Raw genomic sequence first — 19,144 nt, forward strand, 5'->3', positions numbered from 1 at the left:
GTCCTCGCTTGACCCAGCTGGGTCACCCTGCAGTGTCTCCAGATGGTCACTCGCCCACCCTCCTCAGGTCTCTCTCCTCAGCCACACACTTGAGGACAACATGGTGGACTTCACTGGAGCCCCTGCGCTGTGGCCTCTCATTCAACCCATTTACCTACGTCTCTCTAGTGATGAAGGCCCCCTCCTCCTTCCTCTGAAAGATCCTCTCATGACCTTTCCTTCCCTCGATCCCTTGCTCCTGTATCTCTGCTCTCACCCCCTGGTGTGTTCACCTCTGCCACCCACTTCTGCAAAAACAGTCCTTGGATCCCACATGCATCCCACCAATTTCTGCCCTTTCTGTGGTTTTCATCACCAAATGTCTTGAATGATTTATGTGCACATCTCTAGGTCACAGCTGTATAGCCCTTGAGCAGCCAGCTCCTTTGACATTGCTCACCAAGACCATCCAAGACCTCCCTGTTCAAATACAACCAATATGTTTAATCTTATTTTCAGGTCAAGGTTCACTAAATGCTTTTGAATGAACCTCGCTTGATCTCTTGAAATACTCTTAACTTTCAAACAGGGACAAGAGACTTAATTTTAATAATCGCCACAGCTCTGGCATACAGAATACTCCTCAGATGTCACGTGTTGTGTTTTTACATCAGTCACGGGAAACAGTGAATCGCAGCAATCCATGTTACAACCCATAGCAGGTGGGAGGTGGAGGGGGCCACAGGCCCAAAGTTCAGAGAGGCTGGGGACCTTTGCCAAGGTGACACAGCTAGTCAATGCTAACTCCAGACTCAAACCTAAACCTCACTCAGATTTAGCCCTCTGATGGACTGTGTTCCTAGAGGGTAAAGAACACTCCATGTTCAGCCATTGAAGGTTCTTAGGAGGATTTTAGGTCTTTTCCGGAAGAGTGAAGCTAAGAAATGGAGTGTTGGAAAATTGGTCAGACAGAATACAAGAGATCAGAAGCAGAGGTTAGTAGGTATTGGGAAGGGGCAGAATATGAGCTAAGGGAGAAGACCTTCCTCATTGAGGGATGTCACCTGCCCCATGCACCTATACCGAGTCCCCCATCTGAGTCCCACTCTGAGGCCGCAGTCATACCTGCGGGACTTGCAAGCAGCACACCTGTTCTCTGGCTGGTGGCTGGTCAGGAGCCCTGTTCCACGTGATTCTCAGCAGCCCCTGTGAATCCACCCTCAGCCGGCAGCCACCTGGCCTTAGGTGGAAGCAGGTGAGCCTTGTCCCGTGTCCTGAATACTAACACCTGCCCATGTCAGGGTGCCTGGCACAGGTGAGTTCCAGGGCCCCAGGCTGTCCCCTGCTTCGTCTGGATGCAGACAGGCCAGGCTGGGGGCGCAGTGGTATGGAAATGGGCTCTGGAGGCCTGAACAAAAGCACAAACAGATCCTGCCTAGGTGACAGGTGGGAAGTGGAGGGGGCTGGATGATTTACAGATACCACAGTCCCTAAAATAATACCCTTCTCCTCAACAGAAGTCTTATTAATGGGCTGAAATAAATGACACAGATCAGCAATATGTGTAGTAGGCTGAATAATAACCCCCCTCCATATGTCTACACCCTAAACCCTGGAACCTGTGACTATTGTCTTATGGGACAAAAGGGACTGGGCAGGAGTGATTAAAGGTCTTGAGATGCAGACGTTACCCAGGCAGGCTGGATTCAACCCCATGGTGCTTACAGAAGAGATTCTGGGGCAGAATCATAGGAAGCAGGAGATGGGAGGATGAAACAAACGGTCAGAGTGACTCCAGGCTAGAACCACAAGCCAAGGAATGCAGGTGGCACCCATGAGTTAGAAAAAGCAAGGAGAGGGATTCTTCCAGAAGGAAGCAACCGTGATGACGTAGCCCAGGGAAATGTGTTTCTGGCCTCCAGAACTCTCTGACAATCAATTTGTGGTTTGTTGAGCCATGAAGTCTGTGTTAATTTGTCAAAGAATACAGGCTCTAATTTGGATCTGAAGACCCTGGCCTCATCTCTTCCTTTTGGGGTGACCATGAAATCATGTGTCTCAGAGAGAGAGTACTGCCTGATATAGTTACTTGGTCCATAGACGTTTATGAAGCATCTACTGGGCACCAAGCAGAATCCTAGGCACTGGGAATGCAGTAAGAAAGAAAACAGATGTGTCCTCTTTCATGGGGCTGACGTGCTGGGGCAGGGAGGCGGCACACAATTGCACCGTGAGGTAATAAAAATATTAGTATCAAATATTCAAATTTCTGTATCCAAGAGGGCTTCTTTGAAGTGGTGACACTGGAGCTGACATTTGAATATGAACACAGTTACATGAAGAGCCAGGTGGGGGCAGGGAGTGTTTCCTGAGGGGAGAGCATGTTAGGCAAAGGGGGTAGCTGCAAGGACAGAGAGAATGTGGTTTGTTCGAAGAATGGACAAGAAGTGGAACTGGAGCCTAGAAAGTGAGAGGGAGGGAGGGAGGGAGAAGAGATCGGCTGGGCAGACCTTCAGGACCTTGCACATAGGTGAGACGACTGGATTTTATCCTAAAAACAATAAAGATGGCGCTCTGGGGCTGAAACAGGGCAGAGTTGTAAGAACTCACAGCTGTGACTTTTAAAACATCAGCCCAGCATTTGTATGAAATTTGGGTACTGGGAGAAGAGAGGTATAGAGTGGCAGGAACGATGAATTACCAGGCTTCTGCAGCTGAGAAACACAGTGACTGGTAGACGAGACGGAGTGAAGTGGGTAGAGCCACGAGGAAGGAAGTGGGAAGGGCTATGTGGAAGGCAGTGGGAGGGGCTATATGGAAAGAAGGAAGGAGGAGGGGCTAAATGGAAGGAAGGAAGTGAAGTCACATGGAAGGAAGTGGGCGTGGCTACATGGAAGGAAGTAAAATCAAATGGAAGGCAGTGGGAGGGGCTACATGGAAGGAAGGAAGTAAAACCACATGGAAGGCAGTGGGAGGGGCTACATGGAAGGAAGTGGGCGGGGCTAAATGGAAGGAAGGAAGTGAAGTCACGTGGGAGGGGCCACATGGAAGGAAGTGGGTGGGGCTAGATGGAAGGAAGTGAGGTCACGTGGAAGGAAGTGGGAGGGGCTACATGAAAGGAAGTGGGTGGGGCCACATGGAAGGACGTGGGTGGAATCATGTGGATTGGTAAATAACTTTTATGGTAGTGAAAGGAAAGGACCCCATGGAGGATGCTCCCAGCACAATTGCTTGAGTGAGCAGGTCACGTGTGAAAATCTAGGGATAGTCTTTTAGAGTTGAATCTATTCCTTGCTGTGCCAAAATGCAAATCAGTTGACCACATTTGGAAGGTTCAGTCAAACTCCTGGAGCTCCACCCTGGCAGGAGGTAGTAGGCACAAGGTTCAGTGCAGTGTCTGCGGTGAGATTCTGGGGGCTCTAACCCAGCAGCTTTCTGCGTGATCCTGATTGCCTAACCTCTCTGTGCCTCAGTTTTCTTATAAGAATCTCAGCCTCCAGTGATGCTCTAGAATTAGATGAATGAGTGTGTAAACACTTATTAAATGTTGCTCTGTGGCTTCTCTCACATCTGTGTGTAGCTCTCCAAAGGCAGTATCAACCAGGAAAAAAAAAAAAAAAGAGGTAATGAGTAAAACAGGGCCAACGTCATTAGGGGTTTTATTCTCCAGCACCCACCCACCCTGCCATAATGATATATTCTTGGAGTATTCTGATCCACTCAGAAATGACACCAGACCCGAAACATGGGCCCCTTCCTCCTGGCTTTGGAGAACCTAAAGTTCCTCCTTGAGTGTTAGTTTCTTCTCTGGTGTCAGAGATCCTTTTGGCTTCGTGACCACCTCCTCTTTCTTAGCTGTCATCTTCTGCCCCACTGGCTCTTCCAGTGTGGTCGCATTCTCCTGGTCGGGCACCGGCTGATCGGGGACCGGCTGCTCGGGCACCGGCTTCTCGGGCACCTGCGGCTCAGGTGACTCTTTCTCCATAAAAGGTACTTCTTTTTCCTCGGCTACTCCCTCCTCCTCTATCACTTCATTTGGTTCAATAGACAATAGCTATCAAAGAAAAGGTGGAGAGAAGAGAGGGAAGGGGAAATACATGTGATGACTGACACTGTAATTGTCAAGGTTCTCTTTTTGGACGTGCCTGGAGAGTCCATCTTGGAAGCTGCAGTTGCCTTTGGTGGTAAAGTGCCCAACTGTGGTTTTGTCCTGGGAAGAGGAGCTTTGGGGAGCTACCTTGTCCTACTCTAAGCCCACCGTTGTGACTGCCTAACCTCACCTCAGGTGTGGCCCAGGACCTAGGCTTAGCTAGTGAGATCCCAGTCTGGAACATTTACTGGGACTTCTAAGAAGTTGTTAGTTTGGAGCTCTAGGATCATCTCTGATCTTCTGTGGGGAGGTAACTACTTGAGAAGGAAGCCATCACAGAAGAAACCAGAGATGGCAAGACCAAAAGCAAATTTGAGTTTTTGGATGCACCAGATGGATGTTCTACCAGTTATAAGGGTTAGTTCTGTTGACGTTTGCAACAAATCGAGTCCTAACTAATCCACATGACACTTTCTAGAAGATGGCCTCACTGAGGTATGGTTAGGGGAAAAGACAGTAGTGCCAGAGGGAAAAAATCTCATGGAGACATCCAGTGGCCGTCTCAGGAGAGTGGACAAAGGAGGCTACCTTAGGTTCTGACTTCAGAACCTTGGCCTTTCCTGGTGTTTCTCAAGTCTGTCCTTTCTACTTCCTCATAACAAATACCCTTGGGATACCTTGAAAGCGTGTCTAAGAAAGTCACCCCAAATGGGTGATTGTCCATCCATCCTCAGCCATCTCCAGGCCACAGAAGTTTGGGGAATGCTTGGTACACTTTTTCTTTTCTAGTCCACCAAGTTCCTGATCCTTGTGTGCAGGAGAGAATCATCCAGCATGTGGCTCAGGCCCCTTACCTCATTCTCATCCTCAATCCTAATCTTGATTTGGCTTTCCAGAAAGTCGGAGAAGCCCTTCATGGTATGCTCTCCCTTATACAGCACAGCCTAGGAAGAAGACAGAACAGGGTTAGGTGGGAGCCTCTTCCTGTGAGCTGTTCATGGATTGTTATAAATTTCTAATAACCTGGGTTCCTCAACCTCTCTGAGTCTCCATTACTATGGCTACAAAATAAGGATAATAGATAATTTTTTCATAGGATTATAATATAGCAGATCCAGCATGGAATATAAAGCCACCTCTCTAGGGCTTAGCCCCTGGCTGCAGGACTTAGTGCTGGGATCCGCTTGCTAAACCTCTCTGCCTCAGTTCCCCATCTTTAATATGGATTCAATACTAGTAACTCCTTCACAATGTTGTTGTAAGTATTAAATGAGTTAATATATGAAAAAATGCTTAGAACAGTGATTGGCTCATAGTAAGTATTTGCCATTGTTGTTATTACTACTACATGATCAGTCCCACAATAGTTGTTATTTTACAAGGTTGCTGGCACGTGGACAGTGATGTCATCATTAGCTAGTTCCCTGTCCCCTTTCAGTCTTTAGGAAAGTTAAGAAGAGGCTTGCTGACCCCTGATTGCTTAAATTCCTTTTCAGATAACTCAAGATGTGGGACTTAGGCTCATTCCCTCAGCCCATCCTTTCTTTAAAAAAATATATTTATTTTTAGTTGTCCTGTCTGTAGTTCCCCACCCCTCCTCTAGTCGGATTGAAATCCCCAGCATTCTCCAGAGTTCCACGTCTTCATGCAGACTTCTGCCATATCTGCCCTCCAGAATCTGTCCCTCTCCTGCATTCCAGTCACATGTACAGATGGAACCACACCGCGACGACTTCTCTCTCCTGCACAGCCACACTCTCTCAGGAGCCCCTTGGCTCACATTTCTTTAATTGACATTGTCCCCCCACATTGCCAACTGTCATGGAGGTGTGCTCCGTCAACACGGGGGATGATTGGTGGATAGCTAGTCCCACGGTGTAAAAGGCACTGATCAATTGTCTCTACCACACATTCTCCCTTCATCTGCCCCTGCTCTATCCCCATGTTCCCACGGAGATCCCCCCACTTTTTTCCCCCACCTTTTCCCATACAGTCTCAGGAGATATCAGTCTCTAGAGGAAGCCATAGATTCCTGACCCATCCAAACATCCACAGCAGCTTGGCCCCTGTGGTCAGGCATGAACAAATGACCTAAGCTGCATGCAAGTATAGTGAGTCTTAGGACTTCAGTGGAAGCTACTGGACGATATCCTTTGAACTCAAACATGAGAGAAGAATAGGGCAGGAACAGAGAGGGAAGCTGGTTTGGCAGAATGCAGAGCTGGAGAGGGGGAGAAACTGGTGATAATATAACAACAATTTCAATTATGTAGATCCAAAGAGCCGCCCGACCTGTTGAGAGTCGGTGGGGAAGAGTCTGAAGAATGGGTACCGCTCCAGGTGGGTCAGCTGGATGTCATTTGCCATGATGTTGATCTTGGCGATGGTGACCGTGGAGTGGTTTTGATACTTTCTTCCCAGCTCCTCCAGCACGGGGAAGAGGGCTTGGCACTTCTCAGACCACGGTGCATCTGCAAGAGAGGGTCCAGGTCAGGCTCTGGGAGATGACGCCACCCAGGCCTGCCGCACTCATGGTGTGGCTGCTTTTTGAACTGCTTTTGAATCTTATTTATGTTGTAGGCTGTTTTCACATTTCTCTCACAGTACCTGATCCTTAATTTAATGATGATTAAATTAAATGAGAAAAAAGTCACCCCCGTCCCCTTTAACCCAAACACTAACCCTTTGGGCACATTAGCATTTTTTCCTATAATTTATTTTTCTTTTTTATTCCTTCCCTTTCCAAGAAAAATATTTATGCTAGGTGATTCCTCATGGTCTACTAAAAATCACATGAGAGAGGTGTGTGTGGTGGGGGTGGATTTTTAGCCCAGGGGTTTTCAATTAGAGGTTAAGCTGCTGGCCCAAGGTCATTCAGTAATTAAGCAGAGGAAACAGGATTTGAAGACAGGCCGCTTGGATTTGAAGCCTTGGTACTACAAACAGAACATGACAAAACACCGTGTAATATAAATATGCCCTTCAGTCCCTTGGAGGAGAACATGCCCAAGAAGTGAATGGGTGTGCCCCAAAAGTATGACAGTGTGACTTCCCCTGGAAGGGGACAGCAGACTTTGTCCCAGATGGTTCTTTGAGCTTTGAGTGTGGCCCAGGTGCGCTCTGGAGGGACTGAGACAAGCAGCATCAGGAAGGCCCAACCTCACCTGCTGTCTTTCCTCAAAGCTCAGAGCTCTGTTTCTGTCCTGGGAGAGGAGTGGCCTTGAAGGCCCCCGACATGTCACCTTTGCATGATCATCTTCCATTTACGAATATGCACCTCTGTGGCCGCCCACCCGCTGCCTGCCTGCAGCACCCCAGTGTGCCCCTGGAAACCATCAGGCCCTGGGTCAGAACAGGAGGGTGCCTAATGGCTGCAGCCCCAGGGGGCCAATCCGACAGTCCTGCTTCCAAGAAAATGAGGTTACTTTTGCCTTTTATCAGAACTAAATGAGTGTTCTTAGAACTCTGGGCATCTGGTGAATGCAGAGAAGCCACCCCCACCTCTCCTGTGCAGGCAGAAGATTGCAGTGATTCAGCCACAGACCTGAAATACCTTGCTCTGTGAACAAGAGATGAATTCAGAGAGACTATCAAAGTCCTGTATGATGCAATTAACCCAGGAATGGCACAAAGCTAGCTCGGAACTTTTGGACTTACTGTGTGACCTGGGGTAAGGTAATGACCCTCTCTGAGGCTGGGCTCCTGACCTGTATCATAGAGAAAACCGCCATCCCTTCACCACAGGCTCATTGTTACACAACTTAACACAAAACTCATGCTGGTTCATTGTAAGTGCTCATTAAGTGGTAACTCTGCCTGTAAAGGAGATGCCTAAAGTAACTTCAGAGTCAAGATCCCCAGTGTCTCATGGTGGAAGAGAAAGCCTCTAGCTTTGGATCTCCCATGCAAACTAGAAACCATGGGAAAGGACAATAGTCCCAACTCAGATGAGTGTTGGAAACAATAATAGGAATAATAACAACAACAAAAAAATAGCTGTTGTTTACTGTGCTTCTACCAGACACTCTGCCAAGTCCTTTACATGAAGAATTTGGGTTTCCACCTCAAATGGATCATCGGATAAGTCCCATAAAGCCAAAAGCAGAGGAACTCTGTATAGCACTGGAGGTTCTGTCAAAAACCTACCTAAGAGTGAGAGAGGGGTATGAAGGCATTGGAGTCATTATCCATAAAAATGTGGATAATGGTAGCTACTTTCAGAAGGATGTTGTAAGGATTAAGTGGGTAAGGTATGCAATGATTCAGCATATGAGGCATTCGATCAAACCCTGTGAGCCATCTGCATTATTATTATTACAAGTAGCCACAGGCCTGGATTATGTGGAAGGCATGCCATACATTCCAAGAATTAGATTTGGGGGGCCAGGGTTGCATTGTAGCCAAAAGCAACCTGATCCAGTCTCTTTGAGTGTCTGCAGACCATCATCGGTAGGGTGCATCCCTAGGTTTTGGAGATTACGGAGCTCAGAGATTCAGGAACAACACTTGAAAAGCAATGTTGCGTCCCTGAACCTGACTCAGCCTCTGTTGGAGATACTTACAGAACATCACAAATACATCCCTTTCCTTGTCAAAGACAACCACATTGAAGTTCTTCCCCACGAGCTGCTTAACTGGACCCTGGTCCCAATAATTCGGAATCTCTTCACTGGACTGATGTTCCTAGGAAGCAAATTTGAGAGGTCTCACTGTGTCCAGAAGGGATGGAACGTCCTAAAAGACTCTTCTTCTCAGGGCTGGGGTTGTGGCTCAGTGGTAGAGTGCTTGCCTAGCACATGTGAGGCTAGGTTTGATCCTCAGCACCACATTAAATAAATAAATAAATAAATGTGTTATGTTCATCTACAATTAAAAAAATATATATTAAAAAAAGAGATTCTTCTCTTGTCATTGAGTAACCACTGCCTGGCACATAGTAGGATCTCAATAAATGTTTTGCAAATGAATGAAAGAATGAACTCAGCCCTTGCATCTGTTCCAAGGAAGTGTTCAAAATCCTAGACCATGTTTTTCTCTACAAATTTTGACTCATGAATGTCCCTTGTATCTACATCCTTGTCTTCATCTGTTCCATTACCACCCTAGCCCAAGTAGCCTACGTCTCTCACCTGCATTACTGTAATCGACACCTGATGTTCTGCCTGGGTTTCCTCCAATTCTTTCTCGCTGCCTGTATTTTCTACAAGTCGGTCTCTTTCCGGCTTCTCATTGCTCTTAAGATCACGAATCTTTACTGTGCTATGAGGCTTTGCTCTCTGGCCTCTGCTCAATTCACTGGCTCTTTCTCCCACCATGTCCTGCCTACCCCCCACCCCAGCCCCGGAAGGAATTTAAAGATTCCTTCAGTGGGAGTGTAAAGCAGGTGTGGCCTGGGCATAGGAGATGGGCGGTGGTGAAAATTATGGCATACTAGGAATGGGCTACATTAGGCACATCATGTGAAGGGGCACAGGAGGACATGTTGGCCTTTGAGGGGGAAAGAGGTATCTCCCCAGATGTAACTGGGAGAGAGAGAGAGGATGGACCAAGGTGTGTAGATAGGGTGACAGGAAATGGGAGGCCTAAGTATGAAGACTTCTCTTTTCTTAGTGAGGTATGGGAGGAGCTCTCAGCTAACAGTGAAAGTAGAAATGGGGTAGAAGGTGAAATAGACTCAAAGATCAAAAGAATAGACACACTAAGAGAAATCTGTACAGGGTGCTAGGATGTTTTGGAGCCTAGGAAAGGCTTGATTGGTGGTTCCTTGTAGCCATCCAGCTCCATGGTGATCTTTTTCTCTAGTATCAGCCTGGAAGCACTTAGGGAAGCTAAGTGGGATCAACTAGAGTTGGAATTTTCCCTGGTGAGGACTACAGGATATAAAGGTGGTAGAAGATGGAGGAGAAGAAGGAGTTGACGGAGCAAGAAACAATGGAATCCTAGTTCATGGAAGATGGTACTCAAGAAACTGTGAAGTGGGATCAGAAGACTGGAGGCCACGGGAAGTGTGAGGAATTGTAGCAAAACAGGTCCTGGAGGAGGAAACTAAGAAGATGGAAACTTTGAAATCAGGCATTTGGAGGGGCTGCTGCTCTTTCTGACTGTGGCCATGAGGATGAGGGCTGGGACGGCATGGACACACCCATTATTGGAAAAGTGAGAGCAGGGTATCAGATATTGAGATCCCTGGAAATGATAGCAGAACAGGTGTTGGGGGGCAAGATGGCTGTCAGGATCTTATCTCCTCAGAGAGGGAAGGGGACATGGTCACAGGACAGCAACCAGAAGAGGGAATAAACGGTCTAAAGTTCAAAAGCATGGGATCCAAAAAATATAGGGGTTTTGAAGGTGAAAGGAGTGGAAATACATTGGAGGTAACAGTAAGCACACCAGCCTTTCCACTTGGCCCCATGATGATGTTCTGCATGAAAGAAGAACAACTTCTCCTTGAGGAGGCTACAGGGATGCAGCAGTCCTAGGGGAATGGATAGAAAGTATGGAAGCACGTGGAGTAGGTGACTATAGATGTTGGGTTGTCTGGAGTATCTCCATTTATGAAATGATTAGATGATGAGAGGTATAACCTAATCAGTAGACTAATCCACTGATGGATTAACTGGTGGTAACTGTAGGCAGGTGGGGTGTGGCTAAAGGAGGTGGGTCACTAGGGGTGTTCCTTTGGGGTTTAAATTTTGTCCCTGGCGAGCAGAGCTCTCTGTGCTTCCTGGTTGCCACGTCTTAAACTGCTTCCCTCCCACCACGCCCTTCTGCCATGATGTTCTACCTCACCTCAGGCCCAGAGCTATGGAGTCGACTGACCGTGGACTGAACCTCTGAAAGTGTGAGCTAAGAAAGTTTTTTTTTTATCTTCTAAGTTGTTCTTGTTAGGTCTTTTGGTCCCAGCGAGGCAAAGATGACTAAAACAGCTACCTTTCTGAGTCACTCCTTAACACAGATCCCCTCCCACCCCCACCCAGCCAGAAGGTCCCTAAAATCTTTTGAGGCTAAAATCCTGATTGCTATAACTGTTCTAGTTCTTTCTCTCTCCCGAAGGAAGCATCTACCCTTGGGCCAAGTAGATCTCTCAGATTAGAGGCTAAAATCCTCCTTTCTAGTTAGCCCTCCATGGGACCTGCCATTTGTATTGGAAACTTACTTTACAACTCAAGAATGAATGGTGGGATTGTAGGCTCAGGAGAGCCAAAAGTTGGATAGATTTCAGGTGGGGAAATGGTGATATTTCCCCACCCTGAGCCAAAAGGTTGCCCTTTATTCTGTCTCTTCCTTCAGACAACCAAAGCCAGCAATATTACAAGAAAGGAATGATTTCCTTTAGTGAGCTATGGGTAGTTCTGGATGAAACTTACCTCAGAGCAACCTTACCTTGGCACTTTTACTGAGGAAGCTGCGGCCGAATCTCCTGAGGTTTTCATAGTTTATCTCATCTGAAGGCATTTTGTACCTGGCATCGGAGCTTAAGTTTAGGATTTGGACAGACGGTAAAGTGACCTCCGTGATCCGGAAGTAATCCAAGACACGTTTGTTTTTGGGTTGGTCTGCGTCCACAAGGATGAAAAGGATCTGCCAAATTGAACAAAACCCTTGTCTCTCTGGACCTTTTTACTAAGGGAGAGAAACTGCTGTAAAGCTGTGGACTAATGGAAGGGGAATAGTGGGGTCCTGGAGCACCTCCAAAAGACAGTAAAGTCAGCCCTGCACCCAAATGCAAGACTGGTAGCCGTTGACAGCCTGGTTTCAGCATCCCGTGCTGTGACCCTCCACACAACTTTAGGAATAGTCAAGAAGTCCTGAGGTCTTGTCTTCATCTGTGCCTCAGTTTTCCTTATCTGTAAAATGGTGAGGCAAAGAGTACCTGCCCCAGGGGGTCACTGTGAGAATCAAACAGGAAAACTATGAAAGGGCTGAGTTCAGTGATTGGCAGGTAGAAAGTGCTCAGAGCATGCCAACTCTTATTAGTATCCAAAATTATAAAAGAAACCCACGGCTCGACTCACTTGTTCATGCAACAGAGATGTGTCGAGTACCTACTATGTGCTGGGAATTTTACTGGGCACTGGGGATACAGTGCTGCCGGAAGCAGACAAAATGCCTGTCTGCCACGGAGCTTGTGTTCCCATGGAGATGACAGATGACAGCTGAGTAAACAAACTGATAAACTCAGAGAGCAATGAGTCACAGACAACAGGTCAGGGGCCTGGGACAGAGTGACTGCACAGAGGAGGCAGTGGGGTCAGTAAGAGTCAAGGTGGTCAGGAGGAGCATCTGAGGAGGTGACGCTTTGCCTGGGACCTGGGTGGTGAGTACCCAGCCCAGGAACCATGCATGATCCACGTGGCGGAAACTGTCAACCCCAAGGCCTGGTGCCAAGGCAAACACAGACCTCAGAGTTGTTTAGGAACAAGGGAGCCACTGTGGCTTCAACACCATGGGGGACAGTGTCATGGGAGACCGTGTCAAGGGAGACCAGGTTAGAGGCTGTCAAAGTCGAGGTTGGGGGTCCAGGAGAGAGCTTGGGATTGGTTGGATGTAATGGAGACTCGTGGAAGAGTCTGAGAGTGACATGATGGTAATGTTTAAATGGTCACTCTAGTGGCAGAGCAAAGAGAGGAAACAAGGGGACAAGAAGAGGCCCTTGCAGACGCCTGGTGTTTCAGGTCATTATTCATCCATGGGAAGATGAAGGCCTCCAAAGTGTGCCCCTCTTCTAGGTCCCAGGGAGACTGAAAGAACAGTCCTGTTGAGGTCACCTCGTATACTTTCAACAAGTACCAGCCACCTTGGACACGCTGGGGCTGGGGTACAGAGGCGATGAGGTGGACCTGGGGGTATGACCTTTGGAGCAATATTAGTCTGTTTATCTTTGGCTCAATAAATGGCATTTGGGAAGGTCAGTAATTAGGGAAAAGAGAATCATCTCTCCATCTGTGCCTAAAATAAATTCCAGCTGGTTCAAAGAGTTAAAAAAAAAATAACCTGGAAGATGGTGGTTTGGCTAAGAATGAACTGCTATCCAATCCCATGGTGATAAAAGAGTAAAATTGAAAAAAAAATCTTAGTGTAAAATTGAAAAAAACAGGCAATATATTTGTAAGAAGGATTTCTGGGGTAGGAAGCATCCTTCTGGTAACTAACGTGGCAGGATGTGGTATGAACATGAACTCTGCCCAGGCCTGCGGTTATGGCGTGGCCAGGAGGTGTCTCCCCAAAGCTCCTGGGTGGATGTTAAGAATATTCAGAAGGTGAAACGCATGGACTATGAGAGCTCTCATACCCCCGTGGCCGGAGGAGGTGGTCACTGGGGCTGTGACCCCTGCAGCGCCTTCCCTCTGTCTGCCTCCTGGCCACCATGAACAGAGCAGAGCTTCTCCACAACACACTTCTGCCATGATTCTCTGCCTCATCTTGGGGCTCAAAGGACTCAGCCCACCATGGACTGAACCTCTAAAACCACGAGCCCAAGTGAACTTGTCCTCCTCTAAGTTGCTTGTACTAGGTATTTTGATCACATTGACAAGAAGGTGACTAACTCACGTGGCTTTATTCTGTGTTTAACTTAGGTTTAAAAGTTTTTAACTAAAAAAAATTTCAGAATAATTTTCATTACATGAAAAAAAAAAACTTGCCATTATCATACTTCTTCTAAAAATTAAGAAAATAGTTGGGTAAAGAGCCCCCAGAGTCTAGGTGGTGGTAAGAACATGATGTGTAGGTTTAGAGTTCAGGCTGGTTTGTCTCTCATGATGATATGGTGACAATAATCACAAGCAACACAGGTGCTTCTATTTTTTTTTGGTACTGGGGATTGAACTCAGGGGCACTTGACCTCTGAGCCATATCCTCAGCCCTATTTTGTATTTTATTTAGAGACAGAGTCTCACTGAGTTGCTTAGCGCCTCGCTGTTGCTGAGGCTGGCTTTGAACTCACAATCCTCCTGCCTCAGCCTCCCTAGCCACTGGGATTACAGGTGTGCGCCACTGTACCCAGCCAGGTGCTTCTAATTCAATTCTTATTACAAGTCTTCATTTCCCATAGGAGGGTCCTGAGGTTGAGAGTTAAGAAACTCGCTTAAGACAACAAAGCTTAGAAGAAGGAGAGAATTTGAATTGGGGTCTGTTAAAGTCCAAAATCTCAGCAATGATTTACCAGCCATGCTGCTTCATGCCTGCAGGTTTTTCATATACCTCGACTTCAGGCAGGAGTGGTCTTCCTCCCCCCCTCAACTCCAAGCTAAATGCTACCATATTGCATTCACCCACGATTAGTCCAGGTGCTCCATCAAAACAGAACCAACCATCATGTTCCCAGAGGAGCCTTATTAAAAAGATGCGTGAAGGAGCAGAAGCTTAGCCAAAATGGCAGAGAGGCTGGGCAAGAGTAATAAAGGAGGCTGATTTAAAAATTAAATAGTAAATAATGCATAGTATTGATACAGGCAAATAAGGAAATCAATACACAAACTATTCCTGGCTTCATTTATAAGAAGCAGAACAGGCCAATGGCCTCACAGTCTGCATGGCTGGTGATCCCACCCAAGAGCCCCAAGGAGCAACGGCCCATTCTACAAACCTTGTTCTGGAACTCCTTCGATGCCATTTTATAATGCTGGATGATGACACCGTACGGCTCCGAGGTTTTGGAGATAAAGAGCAGCATGTGACTAAAGACGCGCATTTCATAAATCAGATCCTTGTTCTGAAATTCCAAGGAAAACCTGTCATCGCAAGCACACACCGTCACTCACCCCCAGCTGTCCGTCTCCCGGGGATCCTCTGCTTACTGACCTCCGTGTTGAATTCAATCACAAAATCTGTAAGGTGCTGTTTTATGACTTGATGGAGGTCCTGTTTGTTGGTATTCTCATTAATGAGCTCTTGACGATTGACAATTTTTCCCTTGAGCAAAAGAAGAAAATCATTGGAGGGCAGTAGCTTCCTTGCTATGGGTACTTAATACATTCAAACGGTGCCATCTTTCCCTGGGATAAGAGAATGGTGAGGGGTGGTGGCAGGTGAGAATACTGCATCCAGGTATCTATTAAATATGAACGACTGAGCCGATTAGCCTGGAGGTAGGGTCCAGGCAGGTGGCAGCCCGTGAACACCTCAGATCTGTAACAACAGGAAGTGTGATTGACGGATACTGCCTCTGGGCTCTGGACTCCATCAAAATATCTGTGCTGAGGCTGGACAGTGTGCGACCCAGTGACTGAGGGCATCCGTTCCCCAGTGGGCAACTCTGACAAACCCTCTTAGAACGCCACTGGGTCAAAGTGTCTCCCTTTCTCCCCTCCTCCCTCCCTCCCTTCCTCCCTCCCTCTTTCCTTCCTTCCTTCCTTCCTTCCAAGGGTCAGATCTTTGCCATGGTCTAATGTCACTCAGAGTCTCCCCCACCTCTTTGATGTCCTTCTTTTCCCTAATAAATATTCTGCGTTTCCCACCCTGCTTGGTAACTGCTTCTCAGAAGGATCCGGACTAACAGAGAACAATTCGATTCTTTGTAGCCCAGGACTGAAGTCTCTGAGAGAAAGAGAAGCAGCAGATTATGTGAATTTCTATTCCATCTCCTTCTCTCCATCTCCACCACCCACCTTGGTCCAGACCTGTCACCTGGACTCCCTGCAGCTGCCTCCCACTGACCTTCCCTCTTCTCTTCTTGCTTGACTCCAATCCATTCCCCACATTTCCGCCACAGCCATGTTGTTAGGACACAAAACTGATCATACATCATTTTCTCACTCAAACACCTAATAGCACCAAATTATCGTTTGGATAAAGTCTCAGCTCCTTACTGGTCAAAATCATAGTTTAATGACACTAGAGAGCTCACATTCTGCCACCCACAGTTCTAACCACGTTATATAACCACCTTATTTAGTCCTCCTGGCATCTCATGGAACTGGGTGCTGTTATCTCTCCTACTTTGCACTTCAGCAAATTTGAGGCACAGAGAAGTGAAGTAACCTATCCAAGGTTGCTCAGCTAGTAAGAAGCGAAGCCAGGGTTGATGGATGGGTCTGGGGACTGAACCCAGGGCCTTGCCGATGCTACGCCTGTGCTCATTGCTGACCTGCACCCCCAGCCCCAGAGCCAGGACTTAAAATGAGAGTGACTAACTGACTAACTTTTTAACTGAGCTAGGCTTACCAAGTGTAGAGTTAAAGGTGTAAAACATGAAACAATTTTTTATGGATAATAATATATATGGCAAATCTTCCAATGATATTAAAGAATGTATAATAAAAAGTTAATCTCTTTATCGGACAAATCCCCAAATCTCCCAATTCACTTCCCTCCAAGTAAATACTCTTAATTAATCTTATGCATTTATGCTTAGATACATAAACATATATAAGTTTATACGTTACATGTATGCATATACATATATATTTAAGAACAAAATACAAAGGGTAGAACAATATTTGTTTTCTACATTTTCCCTTTTATTTTACTTAACTATTTTTTTATATTCTTTTTTTAATTTATATATGATAGAATGCATTACAATTCTTATTACATATGTAGAGCACAATTTTTCATATCTCTCGTTGTATATTCATACCAATTCGTGTCTTCATACCTGTACTTTGGATAATAATGATCAAAAACACATTCCACCATCATTAATTACCCATGTCCCCTCCTGTTCCCTCCCACCCCCCTGCCCTGTCTAGAGTTCATCTATTCCTCCCATGTTCCCCCCCTCCATACCCTACTTTTAATCAGCCTCCTTATATCAAAGAAAACATTCAGCATTTGGTTTTTTGGGGATTGGCTAACTTCACCAACCTAGATGCCCTTCAATAGATGAATGGATTTTTAAAATGTGGCATATACACACAATGGACTATTACTCAGCAATAAAAGAGAATAAAATCATGGCATGTGCAGGTAAATGGATGGAGTTAGAGAAGACAATGCTAAGTGAATCAGATTATTGTATCCACCAACTTAAAACCTCTCCATGGCTTTCCCAGGCCCAAGAGAAGACTGAAGGCTCACCGCCCTCCCTGTAGGTCAAGCAGATCTGGGTACCACTCCTCAGTGGCCTTGGATAAGTGACTATCCTCACTGGACAAGATCTGTAAGTAACATGGCAATTGGAAAGATTTGGCTTCCCGTGGGAAGGAACTGAGGGATCTTCCAGAAACAGATCACAGTGTCCAAAACTTCCAACAGGTGGAAATGCTCTGTAAATCTGAGCTCTGGGATATAATAACCACCAGCCTCATATGGCTGTAGAGTATTTGCAATGTGGTCAGTTTTATTGGAGAATTAAAATTTTAATTCAATTAATGTTAATGGTAATAGTCGTAAATGACTAGTTGTTGCTTTATGGGCAGCTCAGGTCTAAATCCTGGAAAGGGACCGAGGAAGGTCCCTTGGAAAGTCTTACAGTCCTCATTAAGGATTTCAGTCTATATGCTAATCGTTGAAAGCCATTAAAGGGCTTTCAGAGAGGAGAGAGGTGATCCCCAGTCTTGAATTTGGGGAAGAACGCTGTTGAGAGCACCTGATCTGTTCTGATCAGGCCAAAGATTACTGCCATAGGCTACAGGAGATGCTGATCACTCTATTTAGAATAGTTGCAGAAGATACAGGGAGAGATGCCTAGATTCAGGGGTGTTTGAGATATAAGATCTATAGGGCTGGGGTGATGGACTGGTCCTGAAGGGTGGGCAGAGACAGAGATTTGAGTGATGCCTAGGTTTTCATGGTCAGAGATCTGACCAGGAACCCTCTACTAAGGGAATGAAAACATGCAGAAGACCGGAAGGGCAGACCATGACCTTGAGCTTAGCCGTGTTGAGCCCTCTGGTGCTGCTTGTCAGGGTCTGGAGACTGGATAAGTCTGGCCCAAGACAGATATTCATAAGTCACGGGTGTATAGATGGTAATGGGTGATGGAGGGAGGATGGGGAAGCGTGGGCCAGAAGAAAAACAAACGTGTGAGATTGGACCTTGATGGACAAGATGGTATTTACTGGTTAAGGAAGGAGGAGCAGCATCCAATGGAGAATGACCATAAAATCCAGAGAAACACCAGGTAACTGAGATGTCACCGAGTTTGGACCAGAAGCCCACACAGGTTCCACTACTTTGAACTAGAGACCCCTCGCTAAAAATAGGATCCAAGTCCTACCTTCTTGAACACAAGGACACTGTCCAGGATGACGCTGAAACGTCCACGGGTGTTTTTGATAGCCATCACTGCAAATGTCAGCTCTGGGAAGTCTTTGATCGTATCATAGAATAATTCTGCAACCTCTTCTTCTAAGTCCTGTTGGGGAAAGCATGCTCCATAAAGGTCCGATAGAAAGCAAAAAATATATCTGGCTTATTTAAGGGGAAGGTGGAAATGGTGGCCAATGTGTCTTAACTTTTCAAGTTCTGGTGTTTTGCTGGGTCATCTGAATCCCCTTTAGGGGAAGTGTCATAGCCAGAATGCTTCTCAGGCCAGGTCTAAAACTCAGTTAGGCAAACTCTCAGAGGTCAGTGGAGAGAACTGATTATCTACACCTTTTTCCAATTACTGAAATAAAGGTTGTCAAAACCCAGGGATGGGGAAGTATTTAATATCGTTCCTGAATTACTTTCAGAAGCAGCAATTGATTTGACCACGTGTGACACCAGATATGAACTTGGTAACAAGATGCGGCAAACACTCAGGCCTTCGTGTTTTAACTTGAAAGAAACCTGGGGCCAGAGACACGAAGAAGGGGAAGGAGAAGAGGCACACTCTCCCTGTGTGTGGATAGGACGTCCAAGTTGTGACTTGGCTGGGAGTAGGGGGAGCCATCAATTTAGAGTAATTGAGTCAGATCCATGAGAAACTCATTTTCTAAAAGCAAAAATAAGTGGCAAATTATTTATATATACAAATAATAAGATCAATAGAAAGCTATGATGAGATAGCTCATTATCAGTTTTAATTTATTTATGTCTCTTTCAAACATCTTCCCTTCTTACACTTGTGATAAGGGTTGATGCATTTTCAAATGGGTGCATATTTTAGAAGTGTTAATGGTTTTCGTTTAGAGGGATGCTTGGACAGAA

General features: G+C 46.2%; 1 protein-coding gene across 1 annotated transcript in view; it reads right to left on the bottom strand.

The window, feature by feature from the left end:
• Positions 1-3,754: 3,754 nt before the first annotated feature.
• Pdilt (protein disulfide isomerase like, testis expressed) overlaps positions 3,755-19,144 on the bottom strand; it is a 33,696-nt gene continuing 18,306 nt past the window's right edge. Inside the window, exons 5-13 of the mRNA XM_027940654.2 lie at positions 18,231-18,368; positions 14,873-14,983; positions 14,658-14,783; positions 11,453-11,650; positions 8,632-8,752; positions 6,362-6,540; positions 4,924-5,013; positions 3,923-4,033; positions 3,755-3,877 (exon numbers count right to left, since the gene is read on the bottom strand). Of these exons, the coding sequence (XP_027796455.2) occupies positions 3,755-3,877; positions 3,923-4,033; positions 4,924-5,013; positions 6,362-6,540; positions 8,632-8,752; positions 11,453-11,650; positions 14,658-14,783; positions 14,873-14,983; positions 18,231-18,368 (1,197 nt within the window). The remainder of the gene's footprint in view (positions 3,878-3,922; positions 4,034-4,923; positions 5,014-6,361; positions 6,541-8,631; positions 8,753-11,452; positions 11,651-14,657; positions 14,784-14,872; positions 14,984-18,230; positions 18,369-19,144) is intronic.

The sequence above is a fragment of the Marmota flaviventris genome, chromosome 19 (assembly GCF_047511675.1).
Source record: "Marmota flaviventris isolate mMarFla1 chromosome 19, mMarFla1.hap1, whole genome shotgun sequence".
Classification (NCBI taxonomy): domain Eukaryota; kingdom Metazoa; phylum Chordata; class Mammalia; order Rodentia; family Sciuridae; genus Marmota; species Marmota flaviventris.